We start from the raw sequence: 25,171 nt of genomic DNA, 5'->3' as shown, positions 1-25,171 counted from the left end.
GACAAAAATTGCCCATGGAGGTGCTTTTATGAATTCAAAAAAAAAGTGAGTAGTTTAGGTTTTTCCATTTTAAAATGAGTACAGAGCAAAGGAAAAGGGCAATTTACTGAATTGCCCAAGGGTGAGCTGTTTATAATTTGGCCTTAGATTACAAAATTTGAAGATTAGGGTCATATACGGAAGAAAAACTGTAAATCAATAATAGGGTGGGGAATAAAATGCCAAGATTGCTCATGATTGCTTCACAAGATTTCAGCAGCTATTTTGGATTGCCTACTCAACTCTAGTAATCCAAAAGGGTTGGTGCAGCTTCAACGCTGCAGGTTAACTGGGGAAAGAAGAGATGGGCAGGCAAGGAAAAGTGGAAGATAATGATGGGTGGGAGAAAGAAAAATGGAACAAAAGGGGGAAAACAGGGACAGGAGGGAATGAAGAAAAATAGAGGATGCAAAAGAGAATTGTAAGTCACCCACTTGTCTAAACCTAAAGTGTTAAGCTTGTTTTAGTATTAACATTTTAGTCCACAAGCATTTTGTTAATTAGCTCTTCTTACCTGAAAAAAAAGATAATCCCAGGATCATACTCTTTCATTGTGTTTTCTGTGCCAATCACCAAAACGTTTGCTGCATCTAATTTATAAGAAAGGGAATGTGACCTCATATACAACATGTGCTGTCAAAATATTTAGTGTAACAGAGCAATCCTAAACAGTTACTGATGGGTTCAGAAGGTGACCTCTTAGCTCTTTTTGCGCTACCTTGGTCTTTATGTCCCTCATACACCTCAGGTTCTGTTTTCATCATTTCCCTTTACCTAGTCCTTGCACATGTGTGGAAAAAGTATTATTACACATATACATATTCCTACAGTCAGGATGAGTTGAATCTGTCTTTACTAAAAAGCATCCCAAACATGGACAAAAGAGGCTAAACATAAAGTAAACCATACCACAGGCCCATGACCCATGACTATTCATTTGAACGACTTTCCCCGCCCTACAGATTCCCTGGGGGATTGGTGAAGTTTGTTTGCTATGGTGCTTCCTCTGAGATATCTTGGATTGAGGTTGGGGGCTATACTGAGGCCTAAAGGACAATTCCTGCTATTGCTGAGCAAGGCACCTGTAAGGTCTATGCCACTGGGCTGTGGCAGGCATCTTGGAAAATAGAAGGGCTACTTCCAATAGAAGACCTGGGCAGGTGAACCAGTAATACCAAGAGTCTGGGCTGTCAAATTATTTTTATGAGGTCTATTGAGAATGGTATTCTGAATAATTTCCTTCTTCAACTGGAACATCTTCCACTCACACCATACTGTCATTAGGCAGATAGGCAAACTCTGACCATAAATGGGAGATTAGCACAATGGCTAAGGCGATCAACCTGCTCTCAAGTCTGCAATGTGGCACACTGCTTTAATCTGTTGTTTCCCAAGTTTAATCTACTCAGCTTGTATGACCTTTGCTAAGTACTTCCTATCATCAGGGAGGGCATCAATATACTGAAAAATATACTGAAAATACCTGTTACGACATTTCTTCTATTTCACTTTATTGCATAGCTTTTTTTTCTTCTCTTCCTCTGGGCCCCTCTCCCCAAAGTTAAAAGTATATGGATGTATTCTGACCCAGCCTAAGAAACTGAGGAACTGAAAAATCCTTCACTGGTCTGAAGATGGCACACAAGAGGCTGATGTTACTTCACAGCACCTGAACTGTTCTATTTCACTCTTACAGTGACATGGTTAAGTCAGGAAAGGTTTCAGCTTTACACTTGGCAAGTGAAAAGACAAACTTCCTACAATGTATAAGACCATTTGTCACAAAAATGTGTTCTACTGACAGGTGTTTTGTAACTGCTGAGAGAAATCACTTGGCTGTCACTCCTTCGAGAAACAGGCATAAGCTTGACAAAAAATTTCTGAAGTGTTTGGAGGCAGAATCAAACAGACATTTTTCACTTTTCCTAGGAGTTATTTTCCTCAGGGAAGGGTGATTGGCTTTGCTTCCCTATTTCAGGATCCTCTTCAGTCCAGGACTCATCTCCTTCACTCTACCCACCTTCTTTCCTAACTGCCACTCTTAATTGCTCCCCCTCACCTTCTTTTCTTTTCTTTAACAGTACACCTTTACTGGCCAAAGGCTTTAGTCCAACTACACTGATATACATATATGCACACAGATATATATACACACATGTATACATTTTAATCTCCTTTTCCCCTTCTAAGTACATTCTAATTACAAAAGTTTTTTTAAAAAATTAATTCATGCTGAACCACTAAAAGATAAGTGGGCAAAGATTTAGTAACATTCAGATCCTTATCCCACAGAGAAAGGAAAAACTTTGATCACTGCTCATAAACCCATCCTTCTCTAACAGTGGTGTTATCTCTCTCTATATATATTAATCAAATAAAACACATTCAAGGACTAAGTGGGCCAAGGTGCCTATCTTCCCTGTGTTACAAAAGCACCAATGTTCTGGAACAGGCACTCCAGCAAATAAGCCTTTTAGTTCAGCAATGGTATGGTATTTAATCAGACAGCCAAAAAACAAAACAAAAACAAAATTCCAGTACTTGGGAACAGTCAGAGATTTTAAGTATGCCTTAAACTCCTTCCTTCCTAAATGCTACTCTCAATTGCTATATCTCCAGGTCAACAGTAGAATTCTTTTTGAACCCCCTTAGACTGATATAAGGTTTTTTAGACTGGTATAAGGCATCAGCAGTTAGCTGTCTGTCACACTTCCCCTTAATGGAAACGAAACTGGTCACAGAAAACATGAGGGTAGTTTTTTCTTCCCAAGTCATCTAATTTCTGCACCTCTTTGTCAAAGGGTGAAGTGTGGAACCCAGAACAATGCTTAGATGGCACAGAGGCATAGCTGGGCCAAACTGCGCCCGGGGCGGACTCTTGTGCTTTCTGGCCCCCCCACACTCCCCCCACCCGCACGCCCCTCCCCACTTACCTTAGTACAGCCTGAAAATTTTCAGGCTGAAATGTGACCTGTTCAGTTCAGCCTGAAAAAGCGCCCTACACTACCCAGTAGACCTTTTCAGTCTGTCTCTGGGAGAGAAGAAAGTGCTCAACTGCTAGGCCAATTTCTGGTGATGAGCAAACCTTGTACAATTTAGTCTAACTCTAGGGAGATGGCAAGCTGGTGTGGATGGATTTCTGTGTGAGAGACAGGATCCAACCCAGAGGCCGGTCAATAAAAATATCTTTGTACCTAAAAGAATTGCCATGAAGTCTAATTACTCTCTAAGGTCACAACCAGTTTAATTTTTTGTGCCTCAGTCTGGTTTTTACTTTGTCTATCAGGAAACCTGTGCTGCTGGTTTGTTCCTTTAAAACCAATCTGTTAATAAATATTCTCAGTTGTTTACATATTAATCCAGCCTCAGTGTGATCTCAATGATTTCCTTGTGTACCACAAAACCTACCTCACAGCAGAGAACCCAAAGCCTGTACATTACCTGTAGGGCACCTGGAAATTGAGGGAATGTTTTATAGTTCAAAACAAACCTAGATCCAAAAAATCTTAGAATGTGTGTGTCTTCTCAGTTAAAAAAGAGTTCCAGAAGATTGCCAAAAGAAATTCTGGGAAAAATTCTGTTTGGCAGAGTCATCAGATGCAGCATTTATACATCATTTCACTCTTCAGTTAAAATTCTGGTATTTAATACTTAATCCAAGTGCTGCAGGAGTCTTTTTGTCAATATGCTCATTCTATGGATTCTGCCCATAGGTGTATTGTGCGCCTCACATCAATTCTTTCAGAATGTTTTCTTATCAACTCTCTCACCAGAGGCTGAAGTTTGGAAGTGAAAGAGTGGGAGTGCTGCAAATGTGGAAAACTACTGAGGAAAAAAAATCTTGTAAATTTCTCAGCAACTCTATAGCTAAATTCTACTATCGCTCTTTGAAATTAAGGAAGATTAAGGAAATTACTGTAGAGAGTGGCACATAGGAAATCATTCTGCATACGTACCTTTTGCATCAACTGTACATTTCTTAAAAGAATTCGGATAACTTAGGAAGGTTCTGAAAAAGTGGCATCCAGGTTACAATGTACCAAACACTGGATGATGTTTCAAGCAGTTGTTTCTTAAATCCCCTTTCAAATCATGCATAATTCAATTCATGTGCTAGTTTCCAATTCTCAGAAATTATTATGTCATAAGCAAAAATAATGCTTCTTTCTGAACCAAAAAATCTGGAATGCACAATGCAAGGTGATAAGACACCACAGAAATAATGTTACAAAAGAGAAACTTTTTAGCAATACTATACTGCTAAAAATAACTTCATTCACTCAACCCACAACTTATTTTGAGAGGATGAAAAACTGTTCATCAAAAGCCTACCTCTAGGCAGTGTTGTTACTTCAACATATCCCTGTGACGTCAGGTCATGACACAGGTTACTAAGATGATATTCATCTGCGGTTGCAAAGGCTGTGCACTGCATAAGATCCTGTGCCAAAGGAACAAGGGTTAGTATAAGAAAATAATTAAGTACACCTTAGCATTTTGCTAACAGGTGGCTATGTAGTGTTATGTGTCCCCATACTTTATAAATCCAATATGCTACACAACTGAATCTTAACTTTGGTGCTCAAACTGAGAAACTCCTCACAAATGATGCAGGATTAGTTCTGTTTATTTCTTCCCTTTATTTCCTGAATTAGAACAAAGTCCAAGTGCAGATGCCTCATAAGCATTCACATAAGGAAAAAAGCATATCCCTTTATATAAATATTTTTCAAAGTCTTACGCACACCAAAGCTGTATTCTGAAGCACAGGTAGTCAAGACTAAACCTCACTGAAAGTACTTAGACCTGTTTCCAAACAAATATACACAAGACTGAGTCATTAGTGGATATTTATTTTTTTTAACTACAAATCAACTAATTAATTAAATACCTGGACTTCATCCTATTATTTCAGCCCAAAGAGTCCAATTAAATTTAAGATTCTACTTCCTTTTCTTCCCTGCCTACCCAAGCAGAATGCTTATAATAGAAAGATTTGTTTCTGCAATATCCCCAACATTTTATATAATAAAAAGTGTGTATGGGAGGCAGTCAGGGTGGGGAGGAGGAGAGAGACTGACAATTTAGTAGCAGTTTGATTTACTGCGGAGATTACCGCTGTCTCACTGTCTCATTCAGGGTATAATATTTGATCTTGCAAACAATGGCACCTGAATATTTCTACATCCAGCAGGTGGTGCTAGATGACAAAGAAAGGAACAATGTGATCTTTGGGACAATATTGTACCCTAAAGAGGGGAAGGGCGGGTTCCAGGAGCTCTGACAATTTGCCCTGCCAAAAACTGGTGTCTTGACCAAAAGTTTTGTTTTAGTAACTTTTTAGGCATCCAAGTCTTGCTATAATGTGGAAGAAGAAGAAAAGTTTGGATATATATACCACCTTCCTCTCCCGCAAGGAGACTCAAGGCGACTTACAAACTCCTTTCCCTTCCTCTCCCCACAACAGAAATCTTGTGAGACAGGTGGGGCTGAGAGAGTTCTGAGAGAACAAAGTCACCCAGCAGGAACGTAGGAGCAGAAAAACAAATCAGGTTCACAAGGTAAAACTTCATTGCAGAGGTGAAGGAGCATGGAATCAAACCTGGTTCTCCAGATTAGAGTTCACCTATTCATAACCACTACACCATGCTATAGAGGCATGCTGGCTTTTCATGGCTATGGGAACCTAAGCACACATTTCACAAACAGCTCTTTCATACAAACAAACTCACTGAACTATGACTTGTGCAGGAGGAATTATTAGGGGAACTGCAATATTAGTTAAATATATTTGGAAATATCACCCTATGTAACAAATGCAAAAACATTTCCAGTTATTTTTACATGGTATTTATCAAAACCATGCAAAACTGCAAGCTGCTGCACAAAATTATACACATATGTCAGCAGCCAGTAATTCAGTAAGGTCACACGTCAATACAGTTGTAACATGCTAGCTGGTTATAGAAATCAATTCATTTGATGCTTATCAGATTTTCAGAAAATTGAAACAGAGTTGTCTACCTACAAATTTGCACCAATAGAGAGTACATCCTTAAACCTTAAATAAGTTTACAATTTTACTAAGCAGTTCTAGCGTCTCCTATAACACTGAGTGTGGAAACTGTTCTGTCATCAGAGGTCAACTGTAATTCTGGGTGATCTCCAGGCCCCACCTGGAGGCTGGTAACCCTAGCTCTCCTAGAGGAAATGGCTGCTTTAGAAGGTAGAATCTATGGCATGATATCCTTCTGAGGTCTCTTCCCTCGTTAAACCCCACCATCCACAGCATCCACCCCCCGCATCTCCTAAACTAGACTTGGTAATCCTATCTCCTTCCTACCCAACACCCAATCTGCCCCCAGAGGTTTCTACCTAGGAAAACTGTGGCCCAGCTGTGGTGCCCAATCAGTGGCCAGGGCCACATACGTGGCAGGGAACCCTTTAGAACTTGTGTGTGTGTGTGTGGGGGAGCAATCATGGTTCCCTGTATCCCCCTCCCCACATTTCTCCTTTCCCTCTTTCTAGCAACTCCCATATCATCTCCTCGTTCCCTGTTCTTATTCTCCTTCTCAGCCATTTACCAAACTAAAATTTATCTGCCTCCCATCTTCAGCTATATTTGTTATTTACTTCACTGTCACCCCACCTTTCTCAACAGTGCACACCAAAGATGTTTACATTATTTTCCTCTATTCCTTTCTAACTGTACAACAACCGTATGAGGTAGGTTAGGTGGAAAGGATGTGACTAGTCCAAAATTATCCAGTGAGCTTCCACAGAAAGGAAGGGATTTGAACCTGGGTCTTCCAGACCCTACTACGAAGCAGTAACTGCTACACCATACTGGCTTTCATAGGGTGGTTGCCGTTGAACAGCAGCATGCAGCCAGGCCTAGTTAAATCATGAAAGTTGGCTGGTACCAAGTCATCCAGAAGCTGCTGCCATGCTGAGGATTGTCAACCTCTAGGTGTGTTCTGACGCCCCCAGAACTACAACTGAACTCCAGACAACAGAGCTATTGTCCCCAGAGAAAATGACTGCTTTGGAGAGTAGACTCTGGTATTAGAGCCCTCAAATCTTTCCCAAACCTTGTCTCCTGCAAATTTCACCACAATACTGTGGTTGCCTAGCAACAGTCACAGGTAATCAATTGTTAAAGCTACAGATGCTCCTTTTGTCATTTTATCACTCAATTTATTTTTATTTCATATTTTTATGCAAACCCAGCCCACTTTTCAGGCTTGTAGAAAGATCTGGTTTGCCCATTCACAACACCAAATATAAGCATCCTCCGATTTGACCAACTTAATTATTAGTATACAGATACCACATACGACTTTCTCCACAACAAGAATGAAGCAGTTGGCAATCTGTGAGGCTTTTGGATAAAAGCAGGTTTTTTTACACTAACAACTATTGTAATATATGTAGCTAAGTGCTACAATCTCAAATAGTTTATTTCATTAAATATTTGTTTTCTTTAATTGAAAACATTCACTGTTCACTTTTGCTAGATTTAATCTGATCATCATAAACTTGAAATAATTGATCATTTTCTGCTCCAATTCTTATCTGTTCCTCAAACTGAGTTTCTAAAACTGTGCTCTAGAATCTTCAGTTCTAGAAACAAACATTTCCCCCTTGGCATCTTCTCCTAAATACCAAGCCAGCAATGGAAATTTGAAGCAGCATGACAGAAGGCATAAGTGTGGGTGTTTCAAGAAAACAAAACAAAAACCTATCAAGCATGCCCAGTACCTCTTTTATTGACCATAACTACTGGCATTAACTGAGCTGAAGAACTAGGTCAAAAAAAGAGCCCATGCTTCATTGGATAGACCCCAACTCACTCCAAAATGCAGAGATTTCTGCTTATCTATAGCTTTTAATAACTGTTCTACCAAATACATTAACCATTAGTCCTTCTGACAGGGGTTACAGACTGCAAAGACTTCATACCATACCTCTGTTTCAGACAGTTGTGGCAGATTAGCTCTGGATGGTTGCTTGGTCCTAGATGCCTTTGGTGGCCTTTTGGTTGACACAGTACCTTGCTTTGGTATGATTTTACCAGTTGATAATACTGAATAATGTCGCACTGGATTGTGCTTAAAAATTGAAGATTTTAGAGCATGAAATTGTTCCAGAGCTGGTGGACTGATATTCATAATAAAAAAATTCATAGTCTTTGCTGCAGTAGTAACATCAGCCTGTAATCTCTGCCAGGTTTTAGCGTGCCCACAAACATTGGTTAAGTGAGAACCCACTGTATCTGGAGTGCATAGATTAAATGATCTTTTTGCAGATAAAGAATTGCTTGAAATCCCACAAAAATTGTTGCTTGATGCTAGATGTCCATAACTATTGAACCGCTGGCCTACTGTCTGAGAAGATACACCCAGGAATCTCAGCATTCTAGCTGCCATGTTGTTAGTGTAACCTGCATAACATTTGAAGAAAAAAAACACTTTTATGAATACGGAAGACTGACTTGCAGTAACTGGAAATGCAAACATGCTAGCACACAGGACTCGTACCTCATTTGTTGGCCCAGACTCAAATGAAAGTAACGTGAGAGAACATAAGGATAGAACTACGTTACCTACTACAATAAACAAAATTGACAAATGTTGAGTTAAATTAAGATATCTGTTCACAAAGATTTTGAAATCTGCTTAATTCTAACAGAATTTATTGGACTTAGAGAACCTATACTGTGCAAAGGCCACTGAAGTGATCTGCAATGACAGATAATCAAGGAAAACATGCACATTAGATGAGGACTCAACACCATTCACCAATAAATTACACATCTACAGAGCCCAGAACCATATGCATCCAAATTGTTAGTACTGCTGTTGGATACAATCAACATTACTTCTTAGGAACTTCATTCTTTGCTGAGTGTCCTGTGAAAATCTAAGAACCAAGGAGGGAAAAGCTCCTGCTGAAGGTGGAACCTTTCTCCTCTTACCAGCAAACTGTAGCCATTGCTACATTCAAGGAAAATATGGCAGCCCAGCCAAAAATGGAAGAGCTGGAGGAGGGAAAAGTTGGCAGAAAAGACATTCTAATGGCGGGAAAGGTGCTATTGAACTGTCTGCTGGGGTGAAGAGAAGCAGTAGAGGTCTGGCACTATATACTCTTTTCTTTTGAGAAAGATTCAGCCACAGGTGGAAGAACTATGCCCTTTTATCCAGTTTCAAGTTATCTAAGAATCTCAGTTATCTTACTCTACAAAACAGAAGGTTAGTGCTGATTTGGGTAAGGGCAAAAAACATAATGAGTTTAGAAGCAGACATCCTCATTCAAAGCTGACATTACCATCACAATTTCACACAACATTACATTTGATCCTTACATTATGATTCTCCAGAGAGATTGGATGTTTCAATGTATGTCCAGACTGTCCTTTACAGCAGCATTAACTCCCACACGTGTGACCAGTCCTTCATCTATATGATTAAAAAAATTAAAGTATTTTGTCACAGGAGCTCCAAGTACACAGATGCAGTTGTATTAGCAAAACAGATGTAAGGAAAGACAGATTTTGGGGGGTGAGGGGGTGGGGGACAAATTCACTACCAAAACCAAATTCAAAGGAAAAACAAAATATTCCACTACACTAATTAAATACATAATATACCTAAAATTTGGGCATAGTAATGCAGATCTATAGAAAAACCTGAAAAAGGACATCATGCTGCGTGCATTTAAGTGGTAGTCAGTGCGATGTATTTCTAAATAAAGAGGGAATCTATACAGACAACAGAATAAAGATGCAGAAGTGTTAGGATACAATGCTTCAATGAACTGAGAATGTCTATAGGAATGTTCTGAACAAATAGAACTACTGGTAATCTCGTAATATAGTACAGAATATCCTTGCAAGTCAATCAGCAGGGATCTGTGCTTGGGACAAATACAAGTGATATCAGTTAATCTATTTAATAGATTATTCCATTCTTCTCCCAGAAATTCAGAGTAATATACATCATTCTCCCTTGCAAATCTTATTTTCAAAATAATCCTATGCGGTAACAGTGAGCTGAAAGTGTGTGACTGACCCCACCCCCTTCATGACATGTGGGGATTTGAACCCAGGAACCCAGATCCTTGCCTAATACTTAAAACACTACACCACACTGAATATTACATTTGCACAGTTTTCTATTACCTACTCTAGGCTACCAGGTTTATGTAATACATTTCTATATGTAACCATGATCCTAAGGCATGCAACTCATGTAGTCATAGAGTCATGTATTATAAAGTGGGTAGCTAAATTTGAGGTTTCAAAACTCAATTTGGAACAATAGCACCAATAGCATATATTAACAATGTTATCCTATGCAAGTTAATAAATTCTAGTAAGATAATTGGAACTTACTCACAAATAAGCATGAATAGTTACAAATATATGGGATGTATCAGTTAACCCATCTAATAACTCAGGACATAGCAGAAGAAAGCAAAAACCATTCCAGAGTTTTGTGAAAGAAGCTGATGGACAGTATTCTAATACCCCCGTACAAACATACTGTGAAGATGAAATATTAATCTGGTTACACCTCAGAAAGGATACCTTAGGATTCTAAAATAAATGCTGAAAAGATTAATCAAAACAATTGAACAGTCCTGAGAGCAAGTATTCTGGGAGATGGAGACAAACCTATCTGCATCTCCACACCATGCTCCGTGTTAAACTTAACCATCTTCTCCCTATCCCCAATATGTTTTTTCTACAAATAAAATGCTCTTTAGCATTTTACGCAGTGGCGCAGTGGTTAAGAGCAGGTGTGTTCTAATCTGGAGGATCCGGGTTTGATTCCCCACTCTGCCAACTGAGCTGTGGAGGCTTATCTGGGGAATTCAGATTAGCCTGTGCACTCCAACACACGCCAGCTGGGTGACCTTGGGATAGTGACAGCTTTTCAGAGCTCTCTCAGCCCCACCCACCTCACAGGGTGTTTGTTGTGAAGGGGGAAGGGCAAGGAGATTGTAAGCCCCTTTGAGTCTCCTACAGGAGAGAAAGGGGGAATATAAATCCAAACTCTTCTTCTATAATTTTGATTAATCCTTTCAGCATTTATTTTAGAATTCTAAGGTATCCTTTCTGAGGGGTGACCAGATTAATATTTCAGATTCAGATTCACAGTATGTCTGTGTGAAGTGTTAGATATATTTCCCGTCGTTCCTTTTGTTTTGAATCTATGTGTATTAACTTTGAACAGTCCTGAGATAAAGTATTCTGGGAGATGGAGACAAAAAAATCCATCTGCACACCATGCTCAGTGTTACAAACTTATCCATCTTCTCCCTTTCCCCAATATGTTTTTCTACAAATAAAATGCTCTTTAGCGCTTCCTTGTAGACAAGATGCTTTAAGTTAATACACAATAAATTCAAACAAAAGGAACAACATGAAATATACCTAATTTATTGAATTCTTAACATGCAATGGCTACGTGCTTTGATGGTTTTAAAAGGAAACTGGTCAAATTCCAGTTCTATCAACAGGCACTACCCATGAGAACTAACTTAACACCACTCGCAGGCTTCTTCAGAAACATCTGCTTGAGTGCTGAGACAACAGCAGCCAAGTAATGCCACTCCAAGCACAGTTACTCCTCTCTAACTCTGCTGACATCCACGGATTTAGAAAGGGACACAATTTAGGAATGCAGTGCAGAGGGGCCACTAATCTGACGCAATGGGGCCGGCCCTTAAACTTTTCACTGCAAAAGACGCTTGTTTAGCTCGCTTGCTGTGACAATACTGACCTGGGGGGGGGGGGGGGGGGGGGGTTATTTGAAAAACTTGTGGCAGGCCAGCCTTCTGAACGCTGCCTTCCAAGGAGGAGAGCCACTGCAAAGATACCCCGAATTATCTCCTCAGGCAAGTATCACTATATTAATAGGCCCTCATTTTATTAGAGACTGAAAATCAGACCAGAACTGCCTCTTCAACCCCACCACGAACACGAAAGGACTAGCGGGAAGAGCACAGCTCTTAGGGCAGGGGAGCTACCGCACTCCTCACCAAACGACTGGGCGTCAAGGGGGGCGGGGGGGGGGACGATGACCCACCTCTCAGCTCCCCGCCGTTTCTGCCTTATGGGCGGCTTGTGGCTGGGGTTCCTGGAGGAACCTGCGAGGTTTTGGGTGGATTATTTGGGGGAGGGAAGGAAGCAAGGCTGACAGTCCTGTTTGTTCCCTTCCCCTCCTGCAAAGTGAGGCCAAGGACCGGCAGCCTAGAGCCATCTTCACAAGCACCTGATGTCGCCCCTTCTGTAAAGCCGGTATGCTGGGGAGGCGCAATGTCAGTGTTCGCCCTGGGCGCCATCGCCAGCCCCTCGCGTCTCTGCAGACTTTGACCGACCTGGCTCTGCTACGAGGGGAAGAGGCGAAGCCGGATGCACCCCTGCTCGCGCTCAGCGGCGAGATCGACGTCTGACGTCTCTTCTTCCCTCGACCTTCCCCACGTGAAGCCTCCGTAGCTCCTCCCTTAGCCCCGCCCCGAGAGCCTCTGAAAAAGGCACGAGCTCGTCGCCGTTTCCAGGTGACCTCACAAAACTTCTCGTCACGCGTCCGCTCCGTCCATAGAGCAGGCACCGCATTGGCTGTCTCCCCCGGCCCGCCCCCAGCGAACGGAGCACTCAGCCAAAGAGAACGAGCCTTGTACGAGAGCCGTGTCGCTTCTGCGGCGCGAAAGAGAGGACTGTGGACGAATGAGTAACATGGCGGCGCAGGTGGGAGTGTTGCCTGTCTCGCTCTCGGGCAAGTTTAAGGGGTGCGTTGCGTGTAGCCTCCCCCCCCCCCCGACTCCGATGGACAGACGCGGGGGAAGGGCAAAGCGACGGCGAAAAAGGAGGGAGCTGGATTTTTACATGGGGTTCTGGTGGGTTTTCCGGGCTGTGTGGCCGTGGTCTGGTGGATCTTGTTCCTAACGTTTCGCCTGCATCTGTGGCTGACATCTTCAGAGGTGTATCACAGAGAGAAGTCTGTTACACACTGCAAGCAAAACGTTAGGAACAAGATCAACCAGACCACGGCCACACAGCCCGGAAAACCCACCAGAACCAGTTGAATCCGGCCGTGAGAGCCTTCGACAATGCATTTTACACGGGGAGTTGCAAGGTCCTCCCCCAAGGTCCTCCTTCGTTCCCTTCCTTTCCCCGTCTGCTGGCAGGAAAAGGCAGGGTGTGGGCGGGTGTCAGTTCTTCCTGTGACTTCCTTCCGCTTTCCGTCCTGAGTGTATTATGGGTTCACAGATGCTCCCAAGCATCCCCGCCGTTGCTGCCAGGGGAATGAGGGCAATCTACGGTGCAAAGCAGATATCGGCCTGCGCCCCTGCATGAAAGTTTGAGTTGTGGAGTGGGCTAGCAGGTTTCAGGAGTGGGGCGACCCTTGGATACACACACGTTCCCTCAAAAAAGTTTCAGCCCAGCTTGTCTGCATAATGTGCTTTTTCTAGTTGCAGAGATGTGGGGTTTTGTAGTTTCTTGTTAATGTAAAAAAAAATTAAAAATGTATGCCCCCAGCCAGTAATCAGATGTGGTGTAGTTTCTTATGTATTCTCAGAGCTCGACTGTCTCATTCTGTTGCGTGTGCCAGGTTTGTTTCTAAACATGTTTTCTGAGGGCGGACAGTCAAATATTTATCACTGTTACACCTTCTTAAACTTGCAGAATTCAGTGGATGTAGAAGGATGTAACTGCTTAGGTTTCTACTCATGAGTAAACATGTTCAAGATTGGACTGCAGATTGCAGAAGAATAAAGTGTGCCCAACGGTTAGAACTGGCAAAACCTTTTTTTTAAAAAGAGAGAAAATACAATTGCACCTGTGCATATTAGAGAGTGATGTTTTTAGTATCTGGTATATATTCTGTTCCAGGCATAGTATCATAAGTGGTGGCACTGAAAAATGTACCAGTTCAGTTATGTATTACTTGCATGTGCATTTCAATACATTTTGGTTTTGCAAGCAGAAATCTCTTCCCCCATCTGGAAATCTCTTCCCCATCTGAGAATAAATACTCTGATGAACAAACCTCCACCCCTCCATTTCCTTATCCTCTTTCACATTTAAGTTCGCTGCTGCCTTTGCAAAACTCAGATGCATGAAGGAGAAAGTGTTGGATCTTTTTCACAAATTATGTATGTTTACTAAGAGCAGGGAAGAGAACCTGGGTACGATTGCTGATGCTCACATCTGTAAATTCCTGGATCTAATCTTGTAACTATATTTTTTCCCTCTGGGAGGCAACTGAAACGTGGGAAAGGACCCTCCAGTCCTGAAGAGAATCACATTCTGTTTTAATGATTTTGATAATGGCAATCCCATCTCTGAATGAGCTTCCAGTCTCTTTATATAGGTACAATTACAGACTGGCTTTGCTTACCCTTAAGCTGTCTTCCTTGCTTTTCGGGATGATGTTGACATGCAGTGTCTAATGACTGAAAAGGAGACACTTTAAGTAAAATGTTGGTAGTGTTACTTCTGTAATTGAAATAGAGAGTGTAGTTTGGCTGAAAAAAAGTCATACAGGGTTCTAAGAAAGAGCACAGTGTTCCAATGGCATAAGAGAAACGAACAGAGAGGCCAGGGTTTCCAATCAGATTGGTAGATTTAGCAGTGGAATATTTCTTAGATCAAGAGTAAAGGAGGTATGTTTGGAGAAACCCAGCAGAAGGAACATTGTGAGTGACTGGCTGAGAACTTGGGAGCATTTTATTTTGGAGTGGATGGAATAGGAAGGAATGCTTGTGGGAAAGAAAGCTGAGTTATGTGTGTAAAAACTTAGAAATGGAAAAGTTAGGGAGGTTTGGAGAACTGCTGGCTCGGTGCAATAGCAGTGAGGCTTAAGGTTCCAATGATAAATTAACAAACCTGGTATTTGATTACAGATCTATCACTAATTATTTAAATTTAACCAAACGTAATTACAATATTTTTGTGCAGGGACAGATTATAATATTTGTTTATGCATCTGTTTATATATTAATTTTCACATTCACACTTTCATATTAAAATTTTGCAAATCCAATTGTGATGATTAGTCGCTGTTAGGAAAATTAAGTTAGGAAGCTTTTCAAGGCGCTAAACTTTTGTACCAAATTATTGCTACACATTTTAGTATTGGGCTCATTTTACCAAGTTCTTAATAAAGTCTTATTAGTCTGATGCAATTTTGGGAAATCACTTGACTATGTTAACTATATGTGTGCCACAGTAAACGCTGTGCAGGAATAAGACAACATAACTTCCTCCAGAAAATCTGTCTAGGTACCTGAAGTAATATTTTTTGATAATCAAATATGAAATTATTATCAGAGTGTGCCTGAAGTTTGCAAGTGATACAGGAATAAGACCTTTCAGCTTTAAGGATAGAGTATGCTAGGAGTATATTAATTCTACTTACTTGGGATGTGGTGATGAAGGATGTAAACTTGTAAAATAATTGTTAAGAATAGTCTGAATCCAAATATTACCATTTTCTAGATTTCTGGTTACTATTCTCACTCTTGAGTAAAGCAGCTGTTTACGATAGATGTTGTTTTGTTGTTCTTAGATCCTTTGCATATGATACAATTAAAGACAGGCTGCCTCAGATCCTTACTAGAGTTATTGATACACTGCATCGACATAGGAATGAATTCTTTGAAGAACATGGAGAAGTAAGAAGCTTTTATCTTTGATTCCTTTCACTCTTAAAGTTGCCAAAAGCCTTTCAGTAACTTTCTGTGCTGGTCTGCATGATTAAAGAACCTTCCTCTGTGTTGATTCTATTCCAAGTATGTTTGCACTGTATTCTTCCTTAAGTGTCTGTTGGTCTTTTTGCTCTCTTTTTGTTGGCTGTCTTGTTCTGCCCTTTTATCCTACACCAGGGTCTGCAACCTGCGGCTCTCCAGATGTTCATGAAGTACAATTCCCATCAGCTCCTGCCAGCATGGCCAATTGTACTTCATGAACATCTGGAGAGCCGCAGGTTGCAGACCCCTGTCCTACACTATTTATTTCTCTGTTCTGAATTAAAAATGTTTTTTTCCTCTTGTCATTTCCTTTGTTTTCTCAGAGATATTTAGTGCAAAGCTCTGACTACTAGGTGTTGTTTCAGACAATAGCAGAGACAGTGTTTGAAGTTGCTACTGTGAAATGTGATGGAGTGCTTTGTTTATAACACAGAATTCCACACTGCTGTTAGAAAATTAAAATGCTGTGGGATGTATTGGCCTATGAAAAGAGAGCCACGTATTAGGTTTAACACTGCTAGGAATAAAATACATTTAAATTTTTTTGACCAGTTCTATCAGAGTGGGATGTGGAAGGCATTTGAAGGGTTGAAAAATAAGAGATACCTGCAGGGAAAAAAATGTTTGCAGCTGGTATCCAGATGTTTCTTATTTTAATATACATCAAAAACATCTTCAGCTGTGCTGAACTTGTCACAAGTCCTTGTTTCATGTAGATGGATTTCATAACTATTTAGAAAGAACCATATAGCTTATGCTAGCAAATACCTTTAGTAGGAATAGAGAGGCAATGAAATTTTTAGGATTCTCTCGCAATAGTCAAACCCACGCAATGCTAAAATACCTCCAAATTGAAATGGAGACTCATTTCTCATTGTATGGCCTCTGAAGGTCTGCAGGACTTATTCCTAGGTGAAAATGTACAGTGTCTGATGCTTTCATTTCTGCTATGCCTATTTAAATGTCATTGTCCTTCCTGTGTTTTTAGTTAGCATAAACAGCAGAATGACTGTGGAAGTAGGGTGACAAGATTCATTTTCTACAAATAAGCATTTAAAACTGTTGGATCCTGTGGAAGGAAAACAGCACCTTGCATTTTGTGCTTTGCGAACTTGTGAGGAAACTGATAGATTTACTACTGTATGAGGTTGTTCCTTGTACTCTTCACTACTTCTACTTACCTTGGCGTAAATCAGTGGTTCTCAACCTTCCTAATGCTGTAACCGTTTAATATAGTTCCTCATGTTGTGGTGACCCCCAATCCTAACATTTATCCACTTTACAGATGGAGAACACTGATGCAGAGAGTCTTAGGTGACCCCTGTGAAAGGGTCGTTCAACCCCCCCAAAGGGGTCCTGACTCACAGGTTGAGAACCACTGGCTTAAATCATTATATATTCTCTGTTCCACAGAAAGATGATAGTTTGGTCTGTTTAGGTGCAGCGATTGAGAAAGTTGTATGCTTCTGCATTAAATTGGCTCAAATGAATATAGGAATTATTCATTTTCCTGTTCTGCCTTTGTCAAAACCATTATATTGTGCATTATTGAACATGGCACTTTGATACAAGAACATTTATGCAAAAATGTATTTTCACTTCCAGATTTTCAAACGGATTTGGGGGAGCAGGGCTAGGTAAGCAGGAGGCCCCAGGTGGAGCATTCTACAACCAAGAAGGTCTGACATATTTTGTGCTGTGATAGAGGAACATACAACCCTACTATCATCTGTCTGTGGAACAGAGTATACAGGAAACTTTCTCTAAGAATTCAGTTTAAGTGGGAGACTGTTGCCTGTCACAGTTGCTATGCTGAGAGTTACAGGATCTGGACGGTGTGCTTTTGAAGTGAATTCTTGACTGTCTCCTACTTAAGTGTTGAGATACATAAAAGGATATTATGTATCAAATATGATTATTGAAAGTGAATGTTTGTAAACAAATACTTATTAGGATTGGAAAATTTATTTCCCTTTTTATCTTAGAAAGGTATTGAAGCAGAGAAGAAAGCTATAGCTTATCTTTCCAAGTTACGTAATGAGCTGCAGACAGACAAACAGTTGATTGCTTTGTGTGATAACCTGCCTGATACTGCTCTGTGGAACCAGTACCTAGAATATCAGCAGAATTTATCAAATGGACCACCAAGTTGGTATAAATCACCATGGTTATATGTAGAATGTTACATGTATCGTAGAATTCATGAGGCATTAGTTCAAAAGTAAGTATAACTTTTTGCATGGCTTCCATTTGTTGGATGAAGAAATTGGGAAAGAATTCAGACTTAAAGGAAAGCAGAGCTCATTTTTGAGGGCTAGAAATATTCCTTTCTTCATTTATAAACTCAATTTGGACTATATTTCTTACTTCAGATTTTGAAATATTTTGGAACTTTTTCATACTTTGCTAGTTTTATGATATTTCTTCAATCTGTAAGATTGACACGTTTTACTTTCATCTATATTTCGTCTTCATTTCTGACATTCCACTTTCTAGCAGATGAAAAATGGTGAAAATGAAACTCCCCTTCCCCCTTTTAGAAAAAATATTTGATGGAAAAAATATGAATGGGCCATGGGGAAACTGAATCCACTTGAGGAGGTGGTGTGGGGCTGCACCAATGTGTTGAGGAGCCTACCCACCCTCCGCTAGCAGAGGGGGTAAAACACCAGTGGCCAGCTGTCCCTCAGCTCTGCAGCAACAAAATGTGGAAGTCCAGTCCGCAGAGCTGTACGGGCATTTCAATTGGTCACCAGGATTGTGGGGGGAGAACCTGGCTGTTCCTGGGGGTGGAGCAAAAGTTAGTTGGCTTCCAACCTAGGTTTGCGGCTACCTGCACCGTGGCCCAGGTTCTTGATGTACACCATCTTTTTGGGTGGCATAAGTCCATTGAGCCCTGTGGAAGGAGAGCTTTTTTGGTGGTGGGGATTTTTTGTTCTTGGTTTTGTTTTGTTTTTGCCTTTTTTTCTTTCCAGAAATTTCTCTGGAGGTATTAGAGTGGCACTGCAGCAGCGCCGTCCCTGGCCTTCCAGGGGCTCTGGATTGACTGCCCGTATTACATATATTTAATCTCAATTCTAAACCTATTTTCTGCTTTAATAATAAGAAATATACCATTATAACAACATATAAATTTGTCTTATTGAGCATATTTATCTATTTTAAAAGTAAACATGAATTATTATTAATAAATTAATAGCCATTCAAAATTCCAAGAATATTTTAAATAACAAAAATTGGCAACAATTGGCTGCATTTTTAGAAAAATCTTAAGCTGGTGGAAAGATATGCATAAGAAAATAAGAATGATGAAAGAATTGTGTATATTTGTTTTTTATTTGTGAACTCGACATGTTTACTGTGCATATTGGTTGTGCTTGTGTTTTGTGGTATTTTTATAAACAAATTATGTAAAAAGTATAAATTGCTTAGTTTTCTACATGGAAAATTGCAAATACAGTAAGTCCCTGACTTTTGGAAGATAATACAAATGTAACGGACACCAGGAAGTGATTTGCATGTTTCAGAATTGGGAGTAAAGGGAGGAGTGATTAGAATCATACAGTTGGAAGAGACTTCAAGGGCCATCAAGTCCAACCCCCTGCCATGCAGGAACACACAATCAAAGCACTCCTGACATATGTTCATCCAGCCTCTGTTTAAAAACCTCCAAAGAAGAAGATTCCACCATTCTCCAAGGCAGTGAATTCCACTGTCAGAACAGCCCCGACAGTCAGAAAGTTCTTCCTAATGTTTAGATGGAATCTCTTTTCTTGTACCTTGAATCCATTACTCCATGTTCTAGTCTCTGATGCAGCAGAAAACAAGGTTACTCCCACTTCAACATGGCATCCCTTCAAATATTTAAACATAGCTATCATGTCCCCTATTAACCTTCACTTCTCCTGACTGAACATCCCCAGCTCCCTTAGTCTCTCTTGATAGGACATGGATTCCAGACCTTTTACCATTTTGGTTGCCCTCCTCTGGACACAATCCAGCTTGTCAATATCCTTCTTAAATTGCAGTGCCCAGAACTGAACACAGTACTCTAGGTGAGGTCTGACCAATGCAAAGTAGAGTGGTACAATTACTTCCCTCAATCTAGACACTATGCTCTTACTGATGCATCCCAGAATTGCATTGGTTTTCATGGTTGCCATATCACACTGCTGACTCATGTTCAATCTGTGGTTTACTAAGACTCCCAGATCCTGTTCACATGTAATGTTGCCAAGCCAGGTGTCCGCTGTCCTATATCTGTGCATTTCATTTTTTCTGCCTAAGTGTAGAATCTTACATTTATCACTGTTGAAATTCATTTTGTTAATTTTGGCCCAGCTCTCTAATCTGTCCAGAACATTTTGAATCTTGCCCCTGTCCTCCAGGGTATTGGCTACCCCTCCTAATTTGGTATCATCTGCAAATTTGATTAACCTGCCCTTTATTTCATTATCCAAGTCATTGATAAAAATGTTAAATAGCATTCTGACATACACAGGTTACATTCCAGCTTTTGACCACCCTCTACTTCTCCATTATAACCTCCAATCCACTTTCAGATTCTAAGGCCCCTTCCGCACATGCAAAATAATGCGCTTTCAAACCACTTTCACAACTGTTTGCAAGTGGATTTTGCTATTCTGCACAGCTTCAAAGAGCACTGAAAGCAGTTTGACAGTGCATTATTCTGCATGTGTGGAATGAGCCTTAGACTCTCATTGTAGTAACCACCAGGACACAATATACTCAATCAACGTGTATATGCAATCATGTAAAAATACCAACTAATGTATAATATGGAAGGTCCTCTTTCCAGAGTTGGACCTTGGTTTCCCAAATACAAAAGAGTACAATGGAAATGGCAGGGCCAGCGATTAGAGAGGGCTGGTCCACAACCCACTTTGGGGGTCTCAATCCACAGGCTGGGAAACACTACTATCAGGGGTGTTGAACTGGCTACCTTTCCTCAAGGATGGAGGGAGAGGAAATTGCGCCCGGGGCACGACCTGCCCACGCCCCCCCCCCCCCGGCTTGTCCGTGCCCTGCCCACTCCTTGCCCCTGGAGAGGGGGTCTGGGGACGATTTTGCATCCCCATGTGACGCCAATGGCAGGTGTCCACCCCTTTTATGTGTGCAGAAGTGCTGCAAATGATATCACGTGAAGAGGAAGAAATTTGATATGTGAGTGCAGTTTTCAGTAATAGTTATATTTGTTTTTTTCTCTTTAGTCCTCTCATAAGTGATTTTGATGTATTTAATGAAGAAAAGGTACATGGTTTCTTTGAATCTGAGCAAGCTATTGTTATTTTAACTACATACCTCCAAGAACTGCTGAAAAATTTATCAGGCCTAAATGAAAAACTTCTTCAGGTGGAATTTTTTAAGCTTTTGCAGGTAAAATTGATAACATTAATGTTGATACACACATTACAAATATGCTGTAATTGCAAAATGTGTTTTAAGCTTCCATAGGTGAGATAACAGTGCTGTTGTTTACATCAGGTTTTCAGAATGAATTGTTCAAAAACTTTCACATCATCAAAATAACTTAAAAGTGGTGTGGGAAAATGCTGAGCTCTTCCTTTAAAAGCCTCCAGCTATATATTTTTCGGTTCCTGCAAGATTTTTATGTCTCGAGAACTGCGATAGACTTCTCACAATATTAGTGGGGCTTAGAAGAAAAGTACGATCAAAAGCCAAAAATAGTATGAGACCTACTCATTAAAACTTTTCCATGCACACAATCTGATTAACAGTCTGTAGCACACTCTTCATATTCATTCTGTATTTGGCACAATTGCCTAATTCCTACTTTTCATTTTAAACAAGTAAGCCCAGCAGTACTCACTCAGTAGCTCAAGGAGAGCCACATTCATAGTTGCTGTCAACCAAAAGAGTCACAATCTGTTTCCATCCCTGGGATGAGGCCTGAACCCCAGGAATTCTCACAGCTTACATGTTGCTTTGGTGGCAGCTGTTTCAGAGTGGGAATCACCTGCCAACCACAAGCCCCTCTGGGTATGGGCCTAGCTCACTTTCCTGAAACATGGGATAAGTGTCACATTGAAGAATAGTGCTCAGAAGAGCCATGGGTGGCTCCTGAGTCACTGATCATCAGTGCTTTAAGTTGATGGGGTAGAATGTGCAATTTCCCAATATAAAGCAGAGCCACAGTCCAAAAGAAGCATGCTCCAGCATGTATATCTTTAGCTGGACTAGAGGGAAGAAAAGGACTGGATTCAGTGTTCCTTCCCTGCCAATCAATTGATTGGTGGGATTACAGCTGTAAAAAACATGCCTTTGGATCAGAGCTTAAATGTGTTTGGTGTACAACAGATTGTTGAAATGCCTGGCTTCGATATCACAAAGTGTGACTTGTCCTTTTCTCTCTTTTAGGTTTCACTGTGGGGCAATAAATGTGATTTGTCAATCTCAGGTGGTGAAGATAATTCTCAAAAGTCAGATCCTTTGCAATCTCTGGAAGAGTTAAAATCTTTTATTTTGGTGGATCACATGGAAAAGATTTGGTCACTCCTTATAAATGAGAAGAAAATGAATTCACGGACCATGACTAGAATCGACATAGTCCTGGATAATGCTGGATTTGAGCTTATTGCTGATCTTGCACTAGCTGACTTTTTGGTATCATCAAAGCTAGCTACTGAAATCCACTTCCACGGAAAAAGTATTCCATGGTTTGTTTCGGATACTACAAATCGTGACTTGAGTTGCACTATTAAACAAATGCAGTCGTCTAATCACAAGTGGATGTCAAAATGTGGCGTGAGCTGGGAGGGAAACATGAAAAATGGGGTTTGGGTTTATCATGATCATTTTTTCTGGACTTTGCCACATGAGTTTTCGAGCATGGCTCAGGTTGCTCCTGATTTGTATGCTGAGTTGCAGAAGGCCAATGTAATTCTTTTTAAAGGTGATCTGAACTATAGGAAGTTAACAGGGGATCGAAAATGGGACTTCACAGTGCCATTCCATCAAGCCTTGAACAGTTTTCATCCTGCTCCCCTCTGTAGCTTAAGAACGTTAAAATCTGATGTTCAGGTTGGATTGAAACCTGGGCAGGGTGAACAGCTCATGAATACTGAACCTGAGTGGATGGTAGTTGGGAAATATGGTGTAGTGCAGTTTGATGCGGCTTCGTGATTGGCTTAAATTATATGAAGGATAAACACCGTGCTAAATGTTTTCATTGCTAATCAAGCATGAAAGACTTGAAAGACCACTGGCTTTCAATGGGCATGTTCTTTTTTCTTTTAAAAAGTGTCTTAGTGTTATTTTTAAAGTGGTATACAATTGCTACACTTCAGAGATTCTGGTATTTTTGTCCAAAATGTCCAAAATATTATTTATTCTATGAAATATTTTGCTTTATAATTAAAGAACTCCAGACAATGAGAGATACTTTAATAACTGGCATGTGTCAGACCTCATCGATTGTAGCATACATACAATAGAGGTGAACAGGCTTGAATTCCTGTAGCAGAGTCTTATTTTAAAGCTACTTGAGTTGTCGACTGGCTAGATCATAAATAAATAATGATTGCTTAAAATATCCTTGGGAATAATGTGTGAAATGTGTATAGTTCCACTGTGCTTTAAACAAACAACCAAGCCAGAGCATCATTTTTCTGTCTTCAGAGATTTCATGACCCCTAGAAACATTTTGGGCAACTACAGAAACAGAAGGTCTTGCCTGTCAGGCTGACCAGCGGTCTTCTAGGACTTTATGCCCTGCCTCTTCCTAGCAGTAGGTTGGATCCAGTGGTGGGATTCAAATAATTTAACAACTGGTTGTTTACAAGCACCATTTTAACAACCAGTTCTACCGAAGTGGTGCGAACCTGCAGAATCCCACCACTGGTTGGATCCCATGATCAGTGGATGCAAGGGCTGCAGAACTTTCCCATGTTTCCCCCACCTCTCAGCAGATGTTTCTAGCCCTGGGAAGTTTATTTGGGGAGACATAAGACCTTTGTGGTTTAATAGTCATGCAGGTCAGGGATATGCAGTGGCAAGAGGGAACAGAATCACTCTCTCTTCTCCCTCCCATCAGTGGGACCGTGGTGCTAAAAGGACAGGACAGTTTTGTCCCCTTGGCTTTTCCCAGTGCAACTTGTTGACCCACACAATGATTAGATCACATATGTTCTATGACTTTGGAAACTATGAGTATAGTCAGAAAGGACAACTGGCAGGATGGGAATTTAGGAAAGAGCCACAATTTTCAGCATCTTTTGTCAACTGATTGCAGGATTAAAGCCAATGCCCAGAAGGTAAAAGAAAGGAAGGGTTAACACTAGCAATATTTGATCTGTCTAGGGCAGGGGTAGGGAACCTGTGGCTCTCCAGATGTTCAGGAACTACAATTCCCATCAGCCCCTACCAGCATGGCCAATTGGCCATGCTGGTAGGGGCTGATGGGAATTGTAGTTCCTGAACATCTGGAGAGCTGCAGGTTCCCTACCCCTGGTCTAGGGCATGGGGAATTCTATTAGTGGTGGGTGGAAGCTGCATGAAGGGGTGGGGCGGGAGAAAAATGCTACAATTAGTGAGCCTCTATCAGTTCTAGGCTCTTGTTAATTGCAGTTTAGCCTGGGGCTTTGGGAAGACATGGCGACTGTCAGTAGACCTGTTCCTTATAATTCAGCATTCCATAAATCAGATGTACAGCAAGTGTTTTTGCTAGCTTCTTTAGAAGTTTAGAGGAGGGATTTTCAGCCTTTTTAAGCCTGGGGTCCACTTGTGAAAATTTAACAAAGTAATAGACAACAGCACAAAATTGCTGCTGTAGGGCTGAGTCTGAACCCAAAATGACTGAGGCATCTGCTTTCAAATTGTGTGTAACAAGATCTGCTCAGGGCAACATGTGTAAACTTCCTTGTCTGTGTGAATAGGATTAAGGTTCAAGCTTAGAAGGTGGGGAATGAATGTTGCATGCTCAGAAGCCTGAGATTAGAAAGAACAATGCTCCAAAACAGGCATAGAAAGGAAAACATAGACAGTAATTAATTGGAATAATTAAGCATTGTACACACAGTGTTTTGATGAGAGTGTGCAGAAAGCATTGGCCCGGCTTCCAACCTCTGTATGTCAGTTCATTACCATGGTTCCTATCCATGGATGATGGGTTTATGTGTACACTCCTCCACCCCCCATCCCTTCGATCAGTATTTGGATAGCAACATCCCCAGACAGTTCCTTTGCTGGTAGGTATCGTGTTCCCAAGCCTGAGATCTTGCAGGGGGTGGGAGGTGGGGTAGGGCCACTTTTGCCCTTTGCCCTTCCCATCACATTCAATCTGTGTGGATGGGACAAGTATGGAGAGCTTCAGAAGTTTATAGTTTGTTGAATA

The 25,171-nt window shown here is 40.9% G+C and overlaps 2 protein-coding genes across 7 annotated transcripts in view; one reads left to right on the top strand and one right to left on the bottom strand.

The window, feature by feature from the left end:
* Nucleotides 1-12,566, bottom strand: part of RMND1 (required for meiotic nuclear division 1 homolog) — a 28,665-nt gene extending 16,099 nt beyond the window's left edge. The window contains exons 1-5 of one of the 4 annotated variants that reach the window (XM_048488738.1): nucleotides 12,424-12,566; nucleotides 9,404-9,497; nucleotides 8,007-8,482; nucleotides 4,372-4,480; nucleotides 554-629 (exon numbers count right to left, since the gene is read on the bottom strand). In XM_048488738.1, the coding sequence (XP_048344695.1) occupies nucleotides 554-629; nucleotides 4,372-4,480; nucleotides 8,007-8,468 (647 nt within the window). In that variant the 5' untranslated portion in view covers nucleotides 8,469-8,482; nucleotides 9,404-9,497; nucleotides 12,424-12,566. Of the gene's footprint in view, nucleotides 1-553; nucleotides 630-4,371; nucleotides 4,481-8,006; nucleotides 8,494-9,403; nucleotides 9,498-12,131; nucleotides 12,294-12,317 lie in introns of those variants that run through there. The other 3 variants (XM_048488753.1, XM_048488727.1, XM_048488749.1) reach the window with 3 other exon arrangements.
* A 1-nt stretch (nucleotide 12,567) lies between these two features.
* On the top strand, nucleotides 12,568-23,371 carry ARMT1 (acidic residue methyltransferase 1). 3 transcript variants are annotated; one of them, XM_048488715.1, is made up of 5 exons: nucleotides 12,568-12,834; nucleotides 15,618-15,723; nucleotides 17,404-17,435; nucleotides 21,030-21,195; nucleotides 22,198-23,371. In XM_048488715.1, the coding sequence occupies exons 1-5, from the start codon at nucleotides 12,773-12,775 to the stop codon at nucleotides 22,960-22,962; spliced, it is 1,131 nt and encodes a 376-aa protein (XP_048344672.1). In that variant the 5' UTR covers nucleotides 12,568-12,772; the 3' UTR covers nucleotides 22,963-23,371. The 3 variants fall into 3 exon arrangements, with proteins under 3 accessions (XP_048344672.1, XP_048344654.1, XP_048344664.1); XM_048488697.1 differs by lacking the exon at nucleotides 17,404-17,435 and adding an exon at nucleotides 17,784-18,019 and having other exon boundaries at nucleotides 12,570-12,834; XM_048488707.1 differs by lacking the exons at nucleotides 12,568-12,834; nucleotides 17,404-17,435 and adding exons at nucleotides 14,176-14,420; nucleotides 17,784-18,019.
* Nucleotides 23,372-25,171: the final 1,800 nt, after the last annotated feature.

The sequence above is a fragment of the Sphaerodactylus townsendi genome, linkage group LG01 (genome assembly GCF_021028975.2).
Source record: "Sphaerodactylus townsendi isolate TG3544 linkage group LG01, MPM_Stown_v2.3, whole genome shotgun sequence".
Taxonomy (NCBI): domain Eukaryota; kingdom Metazoa; phylum Chordata; class Lepidosauria; order Squamata; family Sphaerodactylidae; genus Sphaerodactylus; species Sphaerodactylus townsendi.
The sequence above is the reverse complement of the archived record's forward strand: the minus strand, read 5'-3'. Positions and strand labels throughout refer to the sequence as shown.

Bases quoted from the DNA above. Each gene is read 5' to 3' on its own strand.
- ARMT1 (XM_048488697.1), top strand. From the start codon at position 12,773: ATGAGTAACATGGCGGCGCAGGTGGGAGTGTTGCCTGTCTCGCTCTCG. The intron at 12,835-15,617 runs GTGCGTTGCGTG...TGTTGTTCTTAG, and splicing joins CTCTCGGGCAAGTTTAAGGG to ATCCTTTGCATATGATACAA. The intron at 15,724-17,783 runs GTAAGAAGCTTT...TTTTTATCTTAG, and splicing joins TCTTTGAAGAACATGGAGAA to AAAGGTATTGAAGCAGAGAA.